Source organism: Giraffa tippelskirchi, chromosome 5 (genome assembly GCF_054371585.1).
Source record: "Giraffa tippelskirchi isolate mGirTip1 chromosome 5, T2T-mGirTip1v1.2.pri, whole genome shotgun sequence".
Taxonomy (NCBI): domain Eukaryota; kingdom Metazoa; phylum Chordata; class Mammalia; order Artiodactyla; family Giraffidae; genus Giraffa; species Giraffa tippelskirchi.
Window position 1 is genome coordinate 106,747,234 of NC_137279.1, and position 20,343 is coordinate 106,767,576.

Genomic DNA, 20,343 nt, shown 5'->3' on the forward strand with positions numbered 1-20,343 from the left:
GACAGGAGAGGGTTGGAGCCAATTCGAGGTGAATCCTCCATGATTTCCAGAAACAGACACAGTGATGACTTCTATTTCTAATGAAATTTCTTTTTCTCCAAGAGATTAGCAGAAATGGAAATTCTGAAAACACAGAAACGGTCCCAGTTGGGAAACTGACCTAAAGTAATGCTGTCCAAGCTTGTTGACTCCAAGATAACACTTCTCTTTGAGATAACACTCGAGTTTCACAGGAAACACTTTCGGCACATGATTTGAGGAAGCTGAGTACGACTGATTTTATTTGAAAGCCAATAGTACTTAATGAAAACCAACATTTCCTAGGAAATTCCTGTGCCTTCCATTCTAGCTAAACTAAACAGGCTGGGGCTGACCTAGGACTAAATGAGTTCAAGTCCTTAAAGGAAGGCCTCCAAGGCCCTCCTTGCACAACACTGAAGACAAAACAAACAAAAATTGTAAAGGTAATTTTCTTTTCTTCCTTATTAAAAATGGCATCTTTTTTCTTCCCTTTTAACATCCAAGGGCTCAACACGTCACTTTTTAACTGCCCTTCCCCTCTATAAAACGTCATCATTTAGTGGGCATGTTTGGAAGTTTTGCTGGCACTAGAATCTGAGATGGAAATTTGAGTATCAAAGGGAGCTGCTGGGGGGAGTGGGGAGGAGGGGTGCAGCCACACCTTGGACTCTGAACATTACTTTGGTACAGCTGGATTTTTCTAGTGGGTTATCTGTTGGACTAACATAAGGAGCTCGAACCAATCACTGGACCAGGGACCAAGCTGAGGGCCCAGATTTCATCCCTTGGGGTAAAGCTGGAGGGCCTCAGGTCACACAAATGATCTCTCAGTGCTTTTCTTCTGGCACAAAAATGAATGCAATGCTAACATCAACTTGCCTCCAAAGATTCCTGGTGAGGAGCAACAGAGGGGCAGACATCAAATCTGGTACACAGATTCCATCTTAATGGTGAGAAGAAATTTTACATATTTGCCTTTAGGTCACAATGAAGTTGAAAGGCAACACAATCAAACTTCTAGAAACAACTGAGCTTACCACTCTGGCATGCAGAATTGAGCAATCTGGCCAAAGGTCGTGATTCTGCACTATACCTCAACTGCAGGCAAATTAATAGCTTTTCACTCAAGGCAGTGATGTCCTGTTCAGGGAAATCTCTTCTCCAACTTCCTTGGTGCCTATAAAACATCAGGCCACACTGAGTACCTTCTGTTTGTTCGAGTCTTTCTTTCCACAGCTCTCTCCAGTTTCCCAGGAGCACCTGCCCTCGACAGAGGCACAGAAGATGATCCTCTGCTTCTGAGGAGGAACCTGCGGCTCCTCACTTGATCATCTGAGTCTCTTCATCTGCATCGTAAAACTCTTCCTCTTCGTCACTCTCACTCCCTAAAGGGCTCTCCTTGTCCACAGACTAAAGCAGGAGAGAAGAAAAGGGCAGGGAAACGGTGTCATGACTTTTCTAAAATTAAATTACTGTCTAGCATTCAACTGACAAAGGTACTCCGATGACATTTATTCCCCTAAGAATTAGTCCCTAAAGTGTTCTAAGAAAGCTAATGAATCATCTTTATTTCCCTGAAAATCAGCTGCAATTAGATGCCACCTTTGTTTTCCAGCATTTTTGCTCAGTTCTATTATTCTAACCAGGTGGCTTTCCAGGTGGCCCAGTGGTAAAGAATTCGCCTGCCAATGTAGGAGATGCAGCTTGGATCCCTGGATTGGGAAAATCCCCTGGAGAAGGAAATGGCAACCCACTCCAGTATTCTTGCCTGAGAAACAGAGGAGCCTGGCAGGCTACAGCCCGTGGGGCTGCAAAGTCCATGTGACTGAGCACACACACATTACTCTAACCAGACATTCACTCTTTTTATTCCCCCCAAAACTGTCATCATGTAGTAAACCAGAATGATTAAGAACAATTGTGTCATACCTGAGGGGGATCCAAGTTCTGTAAAGATAATGCTTCCTCCCCTAGCCTCCGATATGAGTATACTTGAAGGTCAGAAAATGTCTCCAGCAATGGGCTGTTAAGGGTTTCTGGCAATAATAAACTCAGGAGGCCTGAGGTCAGCCCTGTGGCTCCAAAAACAATGAAGGGTAAAGACCACTGCACATACTTCTGTGGGGGCAGGGAGTGGAATGAAAACAAACAAAAACTCAGTGTTAGTTTCCTAGCAGACGACAGCAGCAGTCTCATGACTGAGGACCTGCCACGTTTACTGTCCAGGTCCTGCTTTCCCACTAGAATATACCACGCAGCCCTCCTTCTCTTCCCATAGAGAAATTACTGGGGGAAACTAGAGCCAGCCCTCAGGCACAGAGATGCAACTGAGCAGATAAAAAGGACTTCTGGCTGTGGAGCAGAAGCAGCAGACTGTTTTATGCTCGGGGTGGGGACTGTGGGGTAGGGGCAACATAGACACGGCCAGGATGCAGGGAGAGCCAGACACTCAGCTTGCACTTCGGGCGAGTGGCCTGTGACACGGTGTTCTCCACATGCAGGCAACACTGCAAATGAACTTTTAAAGTTCCCAACCCTGGAATTGGCCAAACAGTCTCATACACGTGTGCTGATTCCCTAAGCACCAGAACTGAGAGGCTCGGGGGTTAAAGGTGTAAACACAATTAAAAATTCAGGACTGATTTCCTTTAGGATGGACTGGTTGGATCTCCTTGCTGTTCAATGGACATGAGTTTGAGTAAATTCTGCGAATTGGTGATGGACAGGGAAGCCCGGGGTGCTGCAGTCCATGGGGTTGCAAAGAGTCAGACACGACTGAGCGTCCGAACTGAACTGAACACCCTGAAAAGGAAGAGAAAAGCCTAGAGAAACCTACACATATGGTTTCGATATGCTAGCAGGCTGATCCAAAAGACATTCTCAGGAAAATTTAAATACAAACATATCATTTCAAAGATAACATCATGGTCTTTGCAGGACTGCGCTCCAGGAGATTGCTGAACTGATTATCATTCCTGAATTCCTGCATGGGAACCACCTAGTTTTGTCTTCTCTGGTTTGGACTTCCAAATTCTGTGGCTAGATAGAATGTCTGCTCTGGTCATTTTTTCCTGATTTTTCAAAGGTGATGACATGATGGGGGAGGAGAGGGAGGCATGCGGAGGAGAAGAGGGGGACTCCGGCCCTCTGCATGCAAACACGTGCCCACAGTGCAGGGGTGTGATTGAACCAAGGGGAACACTCGCCTCTTCTCAACTTAGCGGGACTCAGGGGGAAACAGTGTTGGGTTTTATAACGTTCTAGGACAGCCATCCAAAATCTGGCGTCTTTAATGATAAACACATAATGTTGGACACATTTTGCAGAATGGAACTAGTAAGACCCATAAGAAGGGTCTTGTGATCTAAAATTGAGTGTGAAACATGGAGAGATGTTTCAGGGAAGAGTCAATTCTTACTTCATGTTGGATCTGTTTCTTTAACTTGCTTTTCATTGCTTTTGTCATTATAATCATACATAATGGCCTGTCTCAGAGAACCTTGGGCTTCTCAGGTGGCGCTAGCGATAAGGAACCTGCCTGCCAATGCAGGAGACATAAGAGATACAGGTTCGATCCCTGAGTCGGGAAGATCCCCTCTAAGGGAATGGCTACTCGCTCCAGTGTTCTTGCCTGGAGAAATCCAAGGACAGAGAAGACTGGCGGGCTACGGTCCATAGGGTCGCAAAGAGTCAGACCAGACTGAAGCGACTTAGCATGCACCTTGCTTGAGGGTTCAAGTGCCTTCCTTCAACTCAGAGAAAGATAATCTGACCCTACCCACCTGTGAACTGCTTCAAGAAAGAGGAGATTAACACATCCCCTCTCCAGGCTGGCCATTCTGGGAGATATGTGCAAGATTAATGGCCTTTTTATTTCTTCATCTCCCCCAACTCTGTGTTCTATGAAAGAACCTAGCATTCAGACTCTGACAAGATGGTTCTATTGAGACATTAGTGGTTAACTGGCCTGTCACTCAGCAAGCAGAGAGAGCTTGGACTCAGTAACAGAGATACTCAGAAAAATGAAGTGTATCCTGCTTCCTCAAGAAAAGAAAAGGCTACAATGGCACTTCAGAAATATCCTATACTAGGGCATGGTGAATCGTAGCCTGAGTGATAGGTGGTTTTCTATAGAAAAGGCTCACAGCCTCACATCAAACCTAGTCACGTTTCAACAAGTCTTGGCTGGGAAAGTCCTAGAGGAGACCAACAGAGACGTGCCCAGGGGGGCTCCATGGGATCTTTCGCAGAACATGAACATTTGAAGATGGGATGGAATTTACACTATTCATATCTCCCTTTCACACATTTCTCTTGTAACCTTCTTTTCCAAGTGGTGTGCTGTGTTCTCCTCATTATTTAATTCAAGGTACCAATCCCTAGCACATAAGGTTATGGTGAAGACTGCATGAGATGATGTATGTAAGAGGCTTAGCACCGAGTCCAGCACACAACAGAAACTTAGGAAATGCTCACTAATCTGCTAACTTACAAATAGGGACAGGAAGGTTCAGGTTGGCATTAGCTGACTGCAATGAACACAGTCAATCCCTGGGAAGGGTCCATCTGCACTGACAGACCCTTAATCTAAAAGGCACAAGGTTCACATTTGCATCAGGCTGATCTTCAATGGCAGCTGTTTGCTGCCTCTTTCTACTCAAGAGCACAAACATTTACAAAGCAGAGAATCAAGAAAAACAAAACTAGGAGGTACAAACCAACCAGTGAGGGGATGAAGGGAGCAATGATCCCACCAACTCGGGAGAACATGGAGCAAGTTCCAAGCCCAACATTCCTGTAAGGCATAAGAAAAAGCAAAAAAAAAAAAAAAAAAAAAAAAATTAGTAAGTTCTAGGGGGACAATTTTAAGGCTCTAAGGGATAGTGGGCTCAGAATAACAAATCCCAAAGTGGAAGTTCAGGATACTATAAGCAATACTGCCCATTAGAACTTTCTATGATTCTGAAAATGTTCTTTAAGTTCCCTGTCCAACATGGAAGCCCCCAGACACATGCAGCTACTCAATGCTCAATGTGAGTAAGAATGAGGAACTGAACTTTTAATTAATTTAAACTTACATAGCCACACGCAAGATTGGACAGTGCAGCTATAGAGGCTGGTGAAAAAATGAGCATGTGAATATTTCTTGTTAAATGTTCTCATGTTTTAGGTCTCCTATTAGTTCAAATAATCAAAGAAAAGCCAGGGCTTTATGGTCTGAAAAGTCTGTCCATTCTTTTAAACTCAACTAATTAGCTACAGAAGGATCAGGCATATAAATAGGAATTGGCTGAACATATATTCTCAGGAAACCAAGAACATTGTCTTTTTGGGAGTGTGGGTCTCAAGGAGGGGGGAGGAAATGAAAATGATAATGATTATAAGTAGCGTGATCATACAGCACCCTGTTATTCCAGCTGAATTGTTAACAAGTCCACTTTCACTCTAAAAAGTGTCCCAGTTTGGAACCAAACTGCCATCCTAGTTTTATACGCAACAGCCAGAGAAAGCAGTTTCTGGGAATAACCAGGGGATGACAAGCCAATTGCGGACGATCTGATCTCTTACTGGGAAAAAGGTAAACAGAACCATTAGGCTTCTTGCATGGATGAAGGGAACAGAAGGATCTGTTTGGAATGATCCTCAAAAAAGACTGGGAAAATGCTAACTGGGGAACCAAGACCCAGCACACAGAGCCAGTTCTGCAGAGACTAAGCTGCATCTCTGCCCTTCAAATTAGGTTTGGTTTCTTGTTTTCAAGCTTATTTTATGAGGGGGAACTTGGAAAGAAATATGTTAAGGCTTTTCTTGGTTTGTTTTTGAATACGTTATTTTTGATATAAGCATGTCCTCATTAAAAATTACTTTTAACATGTAAATATAATATTAACTTATTACTATAAAGGTTTATCTTTTTTGAAATATGTGTATTTTGTGCTAAAATACAGACTCTATGATAACAGGGACCTTGTTCTCTGGTCCACTGTGTGCCTGACACAGGAGGAAGGGGTGTCTGAGTAACTCAAGTGACTGAAATAAAAACAACATATGAGCACTATTTGGGTGATGGGATACGCTGAGTGTAGAGTAATTCTCTCACAAGATGGACAGGGAATTCAGCCAAAGATAAAGCAACATTTTCCCTGCTAATAGGGAAAGACTGAGCCTCCACAGGCCCTGGGTTCATGATTGCTTACTGTGTTGCTGCTGGCCCACACTGGCTGTGCTCTAGAAGTGAGGACCATGCCTCTGTCAATGCAAAAATCTACAACAAAATGCAGGAAATGGGAAGGAGAAGGCTGAGTGCAAGGCATACCTGATGACTGTGGGGTACAGCTCCGAGGTGTAGATATACACAATGTTGAAGGCAGCGCTGATGGTCAGCTTTCCCAGCAGGGACAAGGAATGGCTGTTCACCACTGCAAACACACCGGTGTCTGAGGAAGACAAGTGCCATACCTGTGAGGTCCTCAATGGAGAAAAATCCCTCTGAATGACACATTTAATTTTGAAGGAGTGAGAGACATTCATGGTGATCTCAAGTAGCAAAGAGATCGTATAATTGGACACACATGCAAAAGGTTTAGTCATCACAAACAGCACAAAAAAAGTATTTCTCAGCATTTTGGCCAGCCCCAGGAAATCTTTCACAGTGGCTATCATGATTGGTGATTAAACCTATACAACCTAAATGTCCATTGACAGATAAATGTATACAGAAGAGATATATATATATGTGTGCGTGTCTGTATATTGACATATACAATGGAATATTACTTTTTCATAAAAAATGCCATTTGCAGCAATATGGGTGGACCTAGAGACAATCATACTAAGTCAGACAAAGACAGATACCATATGATGTCACTTATATGTGAAATCTAAAATATGACACAAATGAACATACCTACAAAACAAAAACAGACTCACATATATAGAGAACAGATTATTGGTTTCCAGGGATGGAGGTGGGGGGAGGGAAAAATTGGGAGTTTGGGATTGTGTATGTGCTCAGTCTCTCAGCTGTGTTAGGGATTAGCAGATGCAGACAATTATATAGAGGATGGATAAACAACAAGGTCCTACTCTATAGCACAGGGAACTATATTCAGTCTCCTGTGATAAACCATAATGGAAAAGAATGTGAAATAGAATATATATGCATAACTGAGTCACTTTGCTATACAGCAGAAATTAACACAACATTGTAAATCAACTATATGTCAATTAAATAAAAAAAACTGCACTCACTCCTGAACGACAGAGCTCCCTGAAAACGTCTGTACTGGAGTCAAGTAAGCTTCGCAGAAGTCGTAAGTTCCACCTATCTACGGGTATTACCGGCCTCTCCTTTCTTCCCAACCTCATTCAACAATCAATGATGTAAAAGGCTGATCAGCGTGACAAGCCCTGATGCATGAGAATAAGTGCCCTCAAACTCCTATCTTCAGTTTGCATTCCTTGGCATTCCATTGCAAAGATAAGGAATAATTCCACTAAACTATTACCAGAAGATATACATTAATGTTCCTTAAAGAAAAAGATTCTAAATATGGAACTACTTTTCATCCTTCCTCCTCCCCAACTTCTTACTTGGATTACTAATCAATAATGATATTTGAGTTTCCTAATGTAACCTTTTTTTTAAACATACAATGCAAAAATACAGTTTATGCCAGTTTGTTTCCGTATCAAAAATGCTATCAATTGTCCAGTGGTTCTTTTTATTAATACTATCTTCTCTGGGATCTTACAATGTAATTATTCCTCAAAAATATTTAACCTCTTCCCTTCAACAACCCACTAGCCTCCACCTTCAAAATAATACTTTTCTCCTTCTACGAAAATACCAAAAATTCTCATCAGCTCCACTGCACTTTTCCTCACTTCACAATCAAACATGTCCAATGAGTGACTGACCCTCCCTTTCCTCAAACGCATCTGCCTTGTGACTCACTACAATGTGGCTTCCAATACCATCCTCTCCTGAAACTCCTATTCCTGAAGGTCAACAGCAATGTCCTGATCACCAAAGTAATTGCTTCTCATTCTCCTTGACATTTCTGCGTAATAGAACATGCCTGTCCCTTCCTTGGGACTGCATACGTGGCTCATCAAAACCACTCTTCCCTTAAATAACTCAAATGCAATATCCTCTCCTGCCCTTGACTTTCATGGCCCCTATTCCCCAATCCACGCAACAGTTATGTTTCAGACACTCTCTTGTAGTTGCTTACTTTTCCATTTTGTCTGCCCCAAATATATTTTGACTCCTCTGAGGCTAAGGCTTTGTTTGTATCTGTTTCCCTCATGGCACCTCCCATAGTCTGATGCACAGAGGTGCTCACTAAATATTTAATGAATGGATAAGTGTAAAGACTATGACAGGGATTAATTTAAGTGAAGAGCATCTGTGTTCATGCTCTCCCAACATCTGAAGAGGGAGGCACATAAGATACCCCATTCCAAAATACAAGTTTCACATTCCCAGCTTGACTATGAAATAAATCTTCATCTACTTTAAAGATGGTGTTCTAAAGATGATGTTCTGAATGCAGTGGCCCAGACACTGCCAAACTTGACCATCTGGGGCCTGCTTCTCTTCTGCCAGGCTATTTGGAAGACTAAGTCAGCGATTTTAAGTACTAAATATATTATTTCAAGCCATGAGGTGCTTGCTTCTGGAAAAAGAATCATGTTCAAGATATAGGACTGGACTTTGATATCTAAAAAATTCAAGTAAACCAATAATGAGGGCAAATTAAACTCATCAGTGATTTTTCAAGAAACTGGGCGAGTCAGGAAGTGGTCTTGAGTGGCACTGAAGCAAACAGAAATGTGCATATTTGCTTAATTGCAAATGATCTTTGGGACTGTTTTCAACAGGATGGCATCTTTCAGAACAGTGCTGGAGACACTCTACAACATCTTTAAAACAGGTTAGGGGATTGTCATCCTGAAAATTAAATTCAAATAATATGTCGCAGAAGGCGACATCTAAACACCCAGAAGATCCCAAGCTGGAAGACATCTTCCTGGCAAGGGTCAGGACACTTTCAGCCATGGTCCATCTGGGGAGCCTGGCTCCAGCGACATACCCACAGAGCGCTCCCATCAGCCTGACACCTCATCTGCTGCTTGAAACTTCCCCTCTACGTTCCTGCTAATGGAGTCTGCAGTGGCCACTTGAACGTGGGGAAGCTCACTTCCCCAAGATAGCCCATGTCAATCTGCGACAGCTCTGATTACTACAAAATGATTTCTTAGCCTTTTCCCTGTGGAGCTACTGGGGTGTTGGTCATCATGAGTCAATGATGAGGTAGGCTTTGCAGCCACTGCGCTGGTTCCCTGGATTTCTGACCTAGGTTCTTTATTCGAAAATGAAATCATATATTATTGGCTATTTATGAATGTTCAAAGTGACAGTTGAGAAAAGAGTGTTTTAAAAGGAAAAATTAAGCTCAATTATCTTTGTGAGGGAAAAAACACTTATATTTTCAAAACACTTATATCCTTCAAAGTAATGAACTTAAAAGGCTTTAAGTTGATTCCAATGATGTAGCTACTAAGTATGTCATTTTCAGAACCAGTTATCTGAAGTTTTCTCAGAATCTGTTGGGGTCACCAGAATACATATCTCAGTATATTAAGTCACATTGCACTGACCCAAACACTAAAAGTTCAACTTTATCATCCACTTCATTCACTGGGTGATTACAGTAAATTTCTACTATTTGTGAATATGCTAAAAATCTATCAGAGAGTGCTAATGCTTCTGAAATTCACCCACGACCCTGCATGTATCAGAAGGTTGTAGTTTCTTCCTTTGTTGCTGGTGAGTACTTCATTGTATGGATATAATACAACTTGTTTATCCATTCCTCATCTGGGGTGCATTTGGGAACTATTATACACTATGAACATTTTTATCAAAGTCCTTTCGTGGATCTATGCTTCTGCTTCTACTGGGTATATATGAAGTCCTATACATTCACTCTTATGCCAATACCATACTTACTGTCTTTTTGTTTTGTTTTGTTTTTCTTGTTTTTAGGCCACACTCTGTGGTTTGTGGGATCTTAGTTCCCCAACCAGGGGTTGAACTCTGGCTACTGAAGAGAAAGTGCTAAATCTTAACCACTGGACCACCAGGGAATCCCCCATGTTGTCTCGATTAATACAAGTTTGTAATAAGTTTCAAATTCAGGTAGGGTAAAGTCCTCCAACTTAATTTTTCTTGATAAAAAATTATTTTGGATGTAATTTGCATTTCCACAGAAATTTGAGTATTAACTTGTCAATATGTATCAACAAAAAGAAGCCTGATAAAAATTTTACTGGGATTGTGCTGAAGATAGATTGATGTGGGGAGAACTTGACATCTTACACAGTATTTCCTGATCCTTGAGTATGGTAAACTCTTCATTTATTTTATTATTACCATTACCACCAATTCATTTATTTAGTCTTCTTTAATTTCTCTCAGTGTTTTATATTTTATAGTTTTATATAGGTCTTATACATATTTTTTAAATTTTATTCCTAAATATTTAATATTTTTATTTTTTCAAAATGGCTTGTTTTGTTTCAATTGTTTGTTTATTGCTAATACATAGAAATAAAACTGCACCAAAGACTGCTAAATTCATTTATTTATTCTAATAGATTTTTTTTTTTTAGGATTTTCTATGGAGACAATCATGTAGTCTTATGAATAAAGACAATTTTACTTCTTTCTTTTCAACTTGGATCCCCTTAATTTCTTTTTAATTGCCTCATTGTATTCGCTAGCAATTTCCGTAATTTCCGTAAAATACTCCAAAGAAGTGGCAATCCTTGCCTTGTTCCTTGATCTTAGGGAACAATAATTTAGCTTTTCATCATTAAATGTGATGTTAGCTATAGGTTTTCTTTTATCAGGCTAAGGAAACTTCTAGTTGCTGTGAGTTTTTTTCCCTTGCATTTGTACCATACTATTGTCTTTTTATTCATTTTTTAAAATCTTTAATTGGAGGATAATTGCTTTACAATGCTGTGTTGGTTTCTGTCTTACATCAGTGTAAATCAGCCATAGTATACATATGCCCCTTCCCTGCTGAGACTCTCTCTCACTCCCCATCCCACTCCACCCCACCCTTCTAGGTTGACTGTCACAGAGCACCATGTTGAGCTCCCTGCCTCATACGGCAAATTTCCACTCCAGCATTCTTGCCTGGAGAATCCCCAAGGACAGTGGAGCCTGGCCGGCTACAATCCATGGGGTGGCAAAGAGTCGGACACGACTGAGCAACCAAACACAGCACAGCATCTATTTTACATGTGGTAATGTATACATTTCAATGCTACTCTCCCAGTTTGTGCCACCCTCTCTTTCCCCTGCTGTGTCCACAAGTCTGTTCTCTATGTTTGTGTCTCTACTGCTGCCCTCAAATAGGTTCATCAGAACCATTTTGTCTAGAGTCCATATATAAGCATTAATATATGATGTTTTTTTCTCTTTTTGACTTAACTTTATTCTGTATGATAGGCTCTAGGTACATCCACCTCACTAGAGCTGACTCAAATTTGTCCCATCTTATGGCTGAGTAATATTCCATTGTATATACATACCACAACTTCTTTATCCATTCATTTGTTGATGGACATCTAGGTTGCTTTCATGTCCTGGCTATTGTAAATAGTGCTGTAGTGAACACTGGGGTACATGTGTCTTTTAGAATTGTGGTTTTCTCAGGGTATATGTCCAGCAGTGGGATTGCTGGGTCATATGGTAGTTTTATTCCTAGTTTTTTAAAGAAATCTCCACATTGTTCTCCATTGTAGGTGTATCAATTAACATTTCCACCAACTGTTCAAGACGGTTTCCATTTCTCCATATCCTCTCCAGTATTTATTGTTTATAGATTTTTTTGATGATGGCCATTTTGACCAGTGTGAGGTGATTCCTCCTTGTAGTTCTGATTTGCATTTCTCTTACAATAAGTGATGTTGAGCATTTTTTTCATGTATTTATGAGCCATCTGTATGACTTCTTTGGAGAAATATCTGCTTAGGTCTTCTGCCCATGTTTTGATTGGGTTGTTTGTTTTTCTGATACTAAGCTGCATGAGCTGCTTGTTTATTTTGGAGATTAATCCTGTCAGTTGCTTCATTTGCAAATTATTTTTTCCAATTCTGAGAGCTGTCTTTTCATCTTGTTTATGGTTTCCTTTGTTGTGCAAAAGCTTTTCTGTTTAAGTATGTCCCATTTGTTTATTTTTGTTTTTATTTCCATACTGTAAAGAATGGGTGTTGAAGTCTGACAAGTGCTTTTCCTACTTGCATTGATTGAAAGGATCGTTTGGTTTGTTTTTCCTTTTGGTCTTTTAATATGGTGAATAACACTGATTAGCTTTTGAATGTTAAGCCAACATTGCATTGTGGGATAAATCCTGCTTGATCATAATGCATTACCCTTTTTATTTATTGGTGACCTGAATTTGCTAATATTTAGGTAATGATTCTTGTTATTTATATTAATGAGAGATACTGATCTGTAGTTTTCTTACGTCTTTGTTTGGTTTTAGTATTAGGATAATTGCTGGCCTCACACACTGGGTTGGAAGAGCATTCTTTTTTTTATTTTCTGAAAGAATGTGTAGAATTATATGATCTCTTCCTTATGTGTTTCATAATTTACCAGTGTTTATAATTATGTGTTTCATAATTCCAGCCATCTGGGCCTGGAATTCTCTTTGCGGAAATGTTTTAAACTACCAGTTAGATATCTTTACTGGATAAAATGGCTATTCAGCTTATCTTTGTTTCTGTACAATTTGGTAGTTTGTATCTTTCAAGGAATTTATCCATTTTGCCTAAGTTGAACTTACTGGCATAAAAATGTTTATAATATTTCCTTATAAAAGCCTATAATTTCTATAGTGATGTCCCTCTTTCATTCCTGATATTGGTAATTTGTGTCCTCTTTCTTTTTCCTTTATTAGTTTAGCTAGAGGTTTATTGATTTTATTGATCTCAAAAATCAAACCAGCTTTTGGTTTCATTGATTTTTCTCTATTATTCTCCTGTTTATATTTGATTGATTTTTACTTTTATATTTATTATTTCTTTCCTTTTGCTTTCTTTGTGTTTAATTTGTCAGTCTTTTTTTTTTTTTTTAATTTGCCTTCTATTTTCTTAAGGGAGATGCTTAGATAACTGATTTGAAAACTTCCTTTTAAAAAATTTATTATTTTTGTCTGTGCTGGGTCTTCGTTGCTGCACGTGTGCTTTCCCTAGCTGCAGTGAGCCGGGATAACTCTTGGTTGGAGCATGGGCTCTAGGCATGCCAGGCTTTAGTTAGTTGTGGCACATGGGCTTAGTAGCCGTGCGGCATGCGGGATTCTCTCGAACCAGGGATTGATCCTGTGACTTCTGCATTGGCAGGCAGATTCTTAACCACTGGACCATGAGAGAAATCCCTTCTGATACATTTTTTAACTACACTAATTTCCCTCCAAACACTGCTTTACTGCATCCCACAAACTTGATACGTTGTACTTTGATGGTTTATTTTAAAATATTTTCTAAATTCCTTTGTGATTTCTTCTTTGACCCATGTTTTTTTCCGAAGAATGGCTTTTAAAATCCAGTTATTTGAGGATTCCTGATATCTTTCTACTACTGACTTCTAGTTTAATTCCCCTTTGGTCAAATAACTCATTTTTGTAAGAGTTCAATCCTTTTAAATTTATTGAAACTTGTTTCATGGCCCAGAACATAGTCTTTCTTGGTATTTGTTCTAGGTGCACTTCAGACAGCATGCATATTCTGCCGTTTTAGGGATGTGTGTTTGACAAATGTCAATTAGTTCATGTTGGCTGTTTAAGTCTCCATATCCTAATTCTTTTCTGTCTACTTTTTCTATCAGTCATTGAGTCATTATAAATATCCAATTATAATGTTGGATTTGTCTATTTCTCCTCCCAGTTCTGTCCATTTTGCTTCCTGAACTTTGACTCTGTTATCAGATGCACATACAATCAGGACTGTAACATCTTTCTGAAAAACTGATCACTTTTTCATTAAGCATTTATAGTTCTCATCAAATCTGGAAAGTAGTCGACCATAATTTTTGCAAGTATCTTTTTTTTTTTTAACTTTCTCCTTAAGTTCCAATTGCATACATGTTGGGTTCGGTGTTGTCCTATAACTTTTGTTTGTTTCATTCTGGAGTGTGTTTTGCTATGTCTTCCTCACTGATTTTTTTAAAAATTTAATTATTTTTGGCTTCACTGGGTCTTCATTGCTATACTTGGGCCTTCTCTAGTTGTGGTGAGCAGGCTTCTCATTGTGGTGGCTTCTCTTGCTGCAGAGCACAGGCTCTAGGTGTGTGGGCTTCAGTAGTTGCAGCTCACGGGCTCAGTGGTTGTGGTGCATGGGCTTAGTTGTTCTGCAGCGTGTGGGAACTTCCCAGACCAGGGATTGAACCTGTGTCCCCTGCACTGGCAGGCGGACTCCTGCCTGCTGGACCACCAGGGAAGTCCCCTCCTCATTCATCTTTTTTTCTGTTTTTCATCTCAGTCACTGCTTTTATTTTCATATAATGTATGTTTCATCTCTAGATGTAACGTGCGCCTCTTTTTCTATCTTCTATTTCTCTGCCCATTATGATCATGCTTTCTTCTGTCTTTGTAAACATATGGCATACATTTATAATGGCTGTTTTAAGGTTCCTGCCTCCTCATTCTATTATCTGTGCCATTTTTGGTTCTGTTTCTATTGACATTTCCCCTGGTTGTGGGAGATACTTTCCTGCTTATTTGCACACCTGGTAACACTGACTGATGCCATAGGTTATGAATGTTACACTGTAAAATGCTAGATTATGTCATATTCCTTTACATATTGATGCTCTTCTTCCTAGAATACAGTTAAGGGACTTGGAATCACCTTATCCTCTGAGTGTTTTCAGTACTTTTAGAGCAGGTTCTGCTATAGCAGAACAGCCTATAATGTTGGGCTACTTTGACCCAGGAAGTCTCTATCCAATGCTCCACATTTGGCTAAAGAGAACACAAACTAGGCATGGCCCTATGTTCCAAGATTTGTTCTACTTGCTCCTTTCTGTTTCGGCCTCAGGAGCTTCCTCAAATGCATGCCAGATCAGAAAGCAGCCAAGGGCTCAGAGATCTTCTGCAGATCTCTGGTGCTGCTGCTGCTGCTAAGTCACTTCAGTCGTGTCCGACTCTGTGCGACCCCATAGATGGCAGCCCACCAGGCTCCCCCGTCCCTGGGATTCTCCAGGCAAGAACACTGGAGTGGGTTGCCATTTCCTTCTCCAATGCATGAAAGTGAAAAGTGAAAGTGAAGTTGCTCAGTCATATCCGACCCTTAGTGACCCCATGGACTGCAGCCTACCAGGCTCCTCCGTCCATGGGATTTTCCAGGCAAGAATACTGGAGTGGGGTGCCATTGCCTTCTCCGGCAGATCTCTGGGGTTCTCCCTAAATAGATCTTACTCCTCTCCAGGATTTTGCCCAGAAAATTCCAGCTATATTGGCCTTCCCAAGCTTTACTACCCATCTTCTCAATTTGGCTTATGCTTGGCAGGCAGATTCTTTACTGTCTGAGCCACCAGGGAAGCCCTTAATCAAGGATAGAGATCAGGTAAAATGTATGAGGACCAACCTGTGGAAGAAATTAGTGACTACTTGGTAACACTGTCCCCAAGGGAGAACGTCTACTTAGAGGCCAATCAGGGTGCAAATAGGTACTGAACAGACACGTCTGCCCAATAATTATCAACCACAGGCTAAGGAACGCCAACCAATCTATTTTCTAGCTTACTCGCTGTCTCTTCCAGAGGCATACCTATGTCTGTGCCTCAGACACTGAGCACCATGATCATACGCAGATGCTAAAAAAGAGCTGGGAGATAGAGGGCCACCTAAGTTGGCAGAAAGGAAAGAGTGAACGTATGCTTGATAAGGAAAAGTGACGGCAAATGAGCATAAAATCAGTAAGAAAGTGAGTGGTCACCAAGCTCACGCGCAAGATGTTAACAGAAGTTTTTGAACGGCCAGGTCTCTTTCTTCATATACATTTACTGGAACTTTCATAACAGGTAGCCTAAACTTCGGCCCTTTGAAAAAAACTGAGCTTTGAAAGAAAGCCATCAGAATATTTTAAAGAGTAAATATGGAATAGCATTGAAACATGTATATTATCATATGTGAAACAGAACACCATTCCATGTTCGATGCATGAGACAAGGGCTCAGGGCCGGGGAAATGGGATGACCCAGAGGGATGGGATGGGGAGGGAGGTGGGTGGGGGGTCCAGGAAGGGGAACACATGTAAACCCATGGCTGATTCATGTCAATGTATGGCAAAAACTATTACAATATTGTAAAGTAATTAGCCCCCAACTAAAATAAATAAATTTATAAAAAAAAATAAATTAAAAAAAAAAAAGAGTAAATATGAAAGGTTCAAAGAAAGTTTAAAGAACAAATATTTTTAGCTCAAAGTAGAGAAGACTCAGGAATAGCTTAGATGACTCCCTGCAAAGACAGAAAGGATTATGCAAAAAAGGGGTGACCATATGTTCACTATCTCTAGTGATGAATAAAATGAAAGGAAATGGGCTCAGCTGTAGTGGAAGAGGCTCATTCTAACACTGTAATGGCTATTAAAAATAGAGACAATTTGCTAAGGAACATTACGGCATGTCTTTCTCTGGAAATCTTCAAAAATAGACAACATCCACTTTTCTAAGTATGTCAGAGGAATCTTATTCCCAGGACACATCTGCAGGTGTGTGAGACTCTACTGTGCTATGTCTGTTACTCAGCGTCTACCAAGGGCACGATCCATGAGGGGCTCAGCTGCTCTCTTAGGACAGATAGCAAGTGAGCCGACAGTGAGGACCAGTCTAGCCCGGAGACCACAAATCTGCATTTCCTTTGGCTCTGTGTAGCAAGGGCTGTGTGTAGAGTCCCACCGTGTGGGTTACCTGGAATTCAGATATGCGGGAGGGAGGAAAGACATGAAGTGGCCAGGCTTGCCTTAAGGTGTGACAGCTTACAGGTGTATTTAGAGTAACAAGGAAAAGTTTCTCTCTATAAGAGATTATTACAGGTAGAAAACACCTGAATTTCCAGGTTGTCTATGAAAAACAGAATCTGTTGAACCGAAAACTGCAGTGATTTGAAGCCCATCAGTGTCTCATTCTAGACAAACAGAACTGGGCACTTAGTTCTCCAAGCTCAAGGCAGGGCAACAGTAGAGAAGTTTCTCCTTTTGCTAGCAGCAGCACAGGTGACAACTTTCTTAGAGGTGAGAAGCAGGCAAACTTATTGAATTCTCTAGTTTCCAGGATTCCATGAAAATCACTATAAGGCTGTTCTAAATACTGAGTAAAATCCTAACTAGAACCAACAGTGCTCTGGCTTTAAGGCACAGAACCGCAGGCAGCAGCCAACAGCACATCAGGTGTACCAGAGGCTAAAGAACTAGGACACACCTTGGAGTCTTCAGTGACCCTTGAAGAGAAGCCATCACCAAAGCAGCACTTAATACATGAAATGCTCTGACAGGAAATGAATACTTGAGCTGCATTTCTAGCAGTTATCAAAACTTTATGTTAGGGTGAGCCTGGATGGGAGGGGAGTTTGGGGAGAATGGATACCTGTACATGTATGGCTGAGTCCCTTTGTTGTCCACCTGAAACTATCACAACCTTGTTAGTTAGTTATATTTCAATATAAAATAAAAAGGGTTTTAAAAATAAAATAAAATTACTTTCAAGCAACAACCACACAAAAAAGTTTGTTAGAGAGTTCCCTGGCAGTCCAGTGGTTCGGACTCAGAGCTTTCACTGTTGGTGCTTGTATACTAAGTCACTTCGGTCGTGTCTGACTCCTTGCAACCCTATGGACAGTAGCCCTCCAGGCTCTTCTGTCCATAGGATTCTCCAGGAAATACTGGAGTGGGATGCCATGCCCTTCCTCAGGGGATCTTCCCGACCCAGGGATCGAACTCGTGTCTCCTGTGGCTCCTGCACTGCGGGCAGATTCTTTACCGCTGAACCACTGGGGAAGCCCAACCTGCTGGGCCTGAGTTCAATTCCTGGTTGGGGAACTAAGCCCCTATAAGCTGTCTAGCTTAGCACCCCCTTAAAAAGATTTATGTTAAACCATTTCACAATGATTCTCACCTGAAGAACAAGCTCCATGATGGAGCCCTAACAAAATCCAGAAGCCTCTAAAACAGGGTTTTCATTGTACCCTATGCCCCAGAAGCAGAGAGTTCATTTTGACCCATTTCTTATCTTTGAAAATCACTGCTAAAACCACAGTTCTTGATGCAATAGAGGGCATGCCTCAGGTGTGCTACTGCAGAAAAGAAATTGAGAAACAGCATTATCTATAGAATTTCTAAAGAAGGGCAGAAATCATGTTAGAAATGAATGCCAAAGTGACTTTTCTTTAAAGCTGTGTTTACATAGCAAAGCGACAAATATAAAAATAGCGACATTTCCTAAGGATGTTTTATTCACACTTGACAAAAGGCTGAGAGAAGGTCAATCATCACCAATATTACTCTTATTGTGCTCTTGCTCTTATCAGGGTGCCCTGGAAGTACTGATGGAGACATTGAGGGGTGCCAAAACCACCATGGAGTACCAGTGCCTCTCATCTCCAGTCTCGTGACTGGCTGGACCGAGAAGGGCAATCTGCAGCCTTGGACAGAGTTTCCTTCTGTGCAGAACTAAATGGCCCTCATCATCATCAAATAAACAACTCTAACAACACCGGTACTGCAGTCCAGACACCCCAGATGGTAGCTTAATCGCCTGAAAGAATTAATAGTGCACCTCTAAGCACATTATTCACCCAGAGAATAGTTTAGGCAATGGAAAGAATCTGGCCCATTATACCCCACACAATTGCTAAATAATATGCAATCACAGAAATGAAGCATGGCATATGGTAATCTCTCCACTATATTGAGATTCATTGTAATAAAAGTGCTGTTCACAACCCCCATGTAGAAACTGGAAAGGCATACCTTTCTTTTCTGGAAGAAACATGACAATAAGACAAGCCAGTCCTCCGAGGCACAGAAATGCTGCCAATGTCCGCTTCCGACCAAACCTAAATAAAACAAAGAAGCTCATGTTTCTCTCAAGAAACTTACACATTCATTTCCTCCATCCCCCTAACCTTCCTTTTTAAATGTCCCCACTTTTATTACATGTTCATCTTTTCTTAAGGAGTGGGTAGCAAATGTGACTAACCAAGACATGACTTAAGTAACCATCACAAAGCAAAGGAAAACCAGCTGGATGGCAGGATTAAGTGATGTGTGCGGGACAAGAACAGAGAATCATCCCATCTACTTTCGTGAGTGCTTATTATGTTATAAGCACTATCGGAAATGCTTTCTGTCTCTATCATCTTACTTAATGCTAATAATCAACCTTTAAGACATATGCTTAAAGGTTCTCCATCTTCTAGAGAAGAAAACTGAAACATGGAGAATTTTAGCTCATTTATTCATTTTCTGGTTATTTGTATCTTAAGCAGTTAAAATTTTACACACCTCTTTCTCTCTTGAAAAGACAAACAGAAGGAAATTTCCTGTTAGTGTATCAGAATTAGGTGAAATTCATTGCACACTTTCTTGGGAGAAATAATTTTCAAATAAGAGCTCTAGACTTGAAAGAAAGATATGAACATTCATAAGCCTTCCTTTACTAGGCAATGTGCTAGGTCCTCTGTGAGGAGCTTCAATGTTACTTGGTACTTTTATGATAATTTTTCCAGGGGACTTTCATAATCCCTGGTTTAAGGATAAATATATCGAGGAACGTAACTTCTCAAAGTCATTAAATTAACACGTGGCTAAGACAGGTCTGCCTGACCCCCAATGTGGTGTTCCTTCCCTCTGCTTCAGGTTTTAATCCTGACTCCAGTGGTGGTGGCTGGGGGACAGGCAAGGATGCTAGTCTCCAGGTTATTGTGCTTAATTTAACAGTCAGTATCCAGTGTCTTTCAAATGACAGGCATCATTCAAGGCAGGCATTAGGGATTCAAAGACATACAGGACACCCCATGGAGTATGTCCTCGTGACACTTTACATGGTCGTCAGAGGGGGCACAGGAAGCTACAATAGGAAGAACACCTGAGGGGTGTCTGGCCCCCTGAGGATGTTGGGACAGATTTCTGAATACATTGCCTGACTCAGCCCTTGGACCATGATGTAAGTACACTCAGTCATGAAGAGAGGGGTCAGCAGAGGCAACTGGGACCAATCCCCAGAGAAAAGCCCTTCAA

General features: G+C 40.9%; 1 protein-coding gene across 1 annotated transcript in view; it reads right to left on the reverse strand.

Moving 5' to 3' along the window:
• SLC22A15 (solute carrier family 22 member 15) overlaps nucleotides 1-20,343 on the reverse strand; it is a 97,802-nt gene that overhangs the window by 897 nt on the left and 76,562 nt on the right. The window contains exons 8-12 of the mRNA XM_081493317.1: nucleotides 19,075-19,160; nucleotides 6,338-6,458; nucleotides 4,744-4,816; nucleotides 1,951-2,139; nucleotides 1,227-1,431 (exon numbers count right to left, since the gene is read on the reverse strand). Coding sequence (XP_081349443.1) covers nucleotides 1,342-1,431; nucleotides 1,951-2,139; nucleotides 4,744-4,816; nucleotides 6,338-6,458; nucleotides 19,075-19,160 — 559 coding nt within the window. The 3' untranslated portion in view covers nucleotides 1,227-1,341. The remainder of the gene's footprint in view (nucleotides 1-1,226; nucleotides 1,432-1,950; nucleotides 2,140-4,743; nucleotides 4,817-6,337; nucleotides 6,459-19,074; nucleotides 19,161-20,343) is intronic.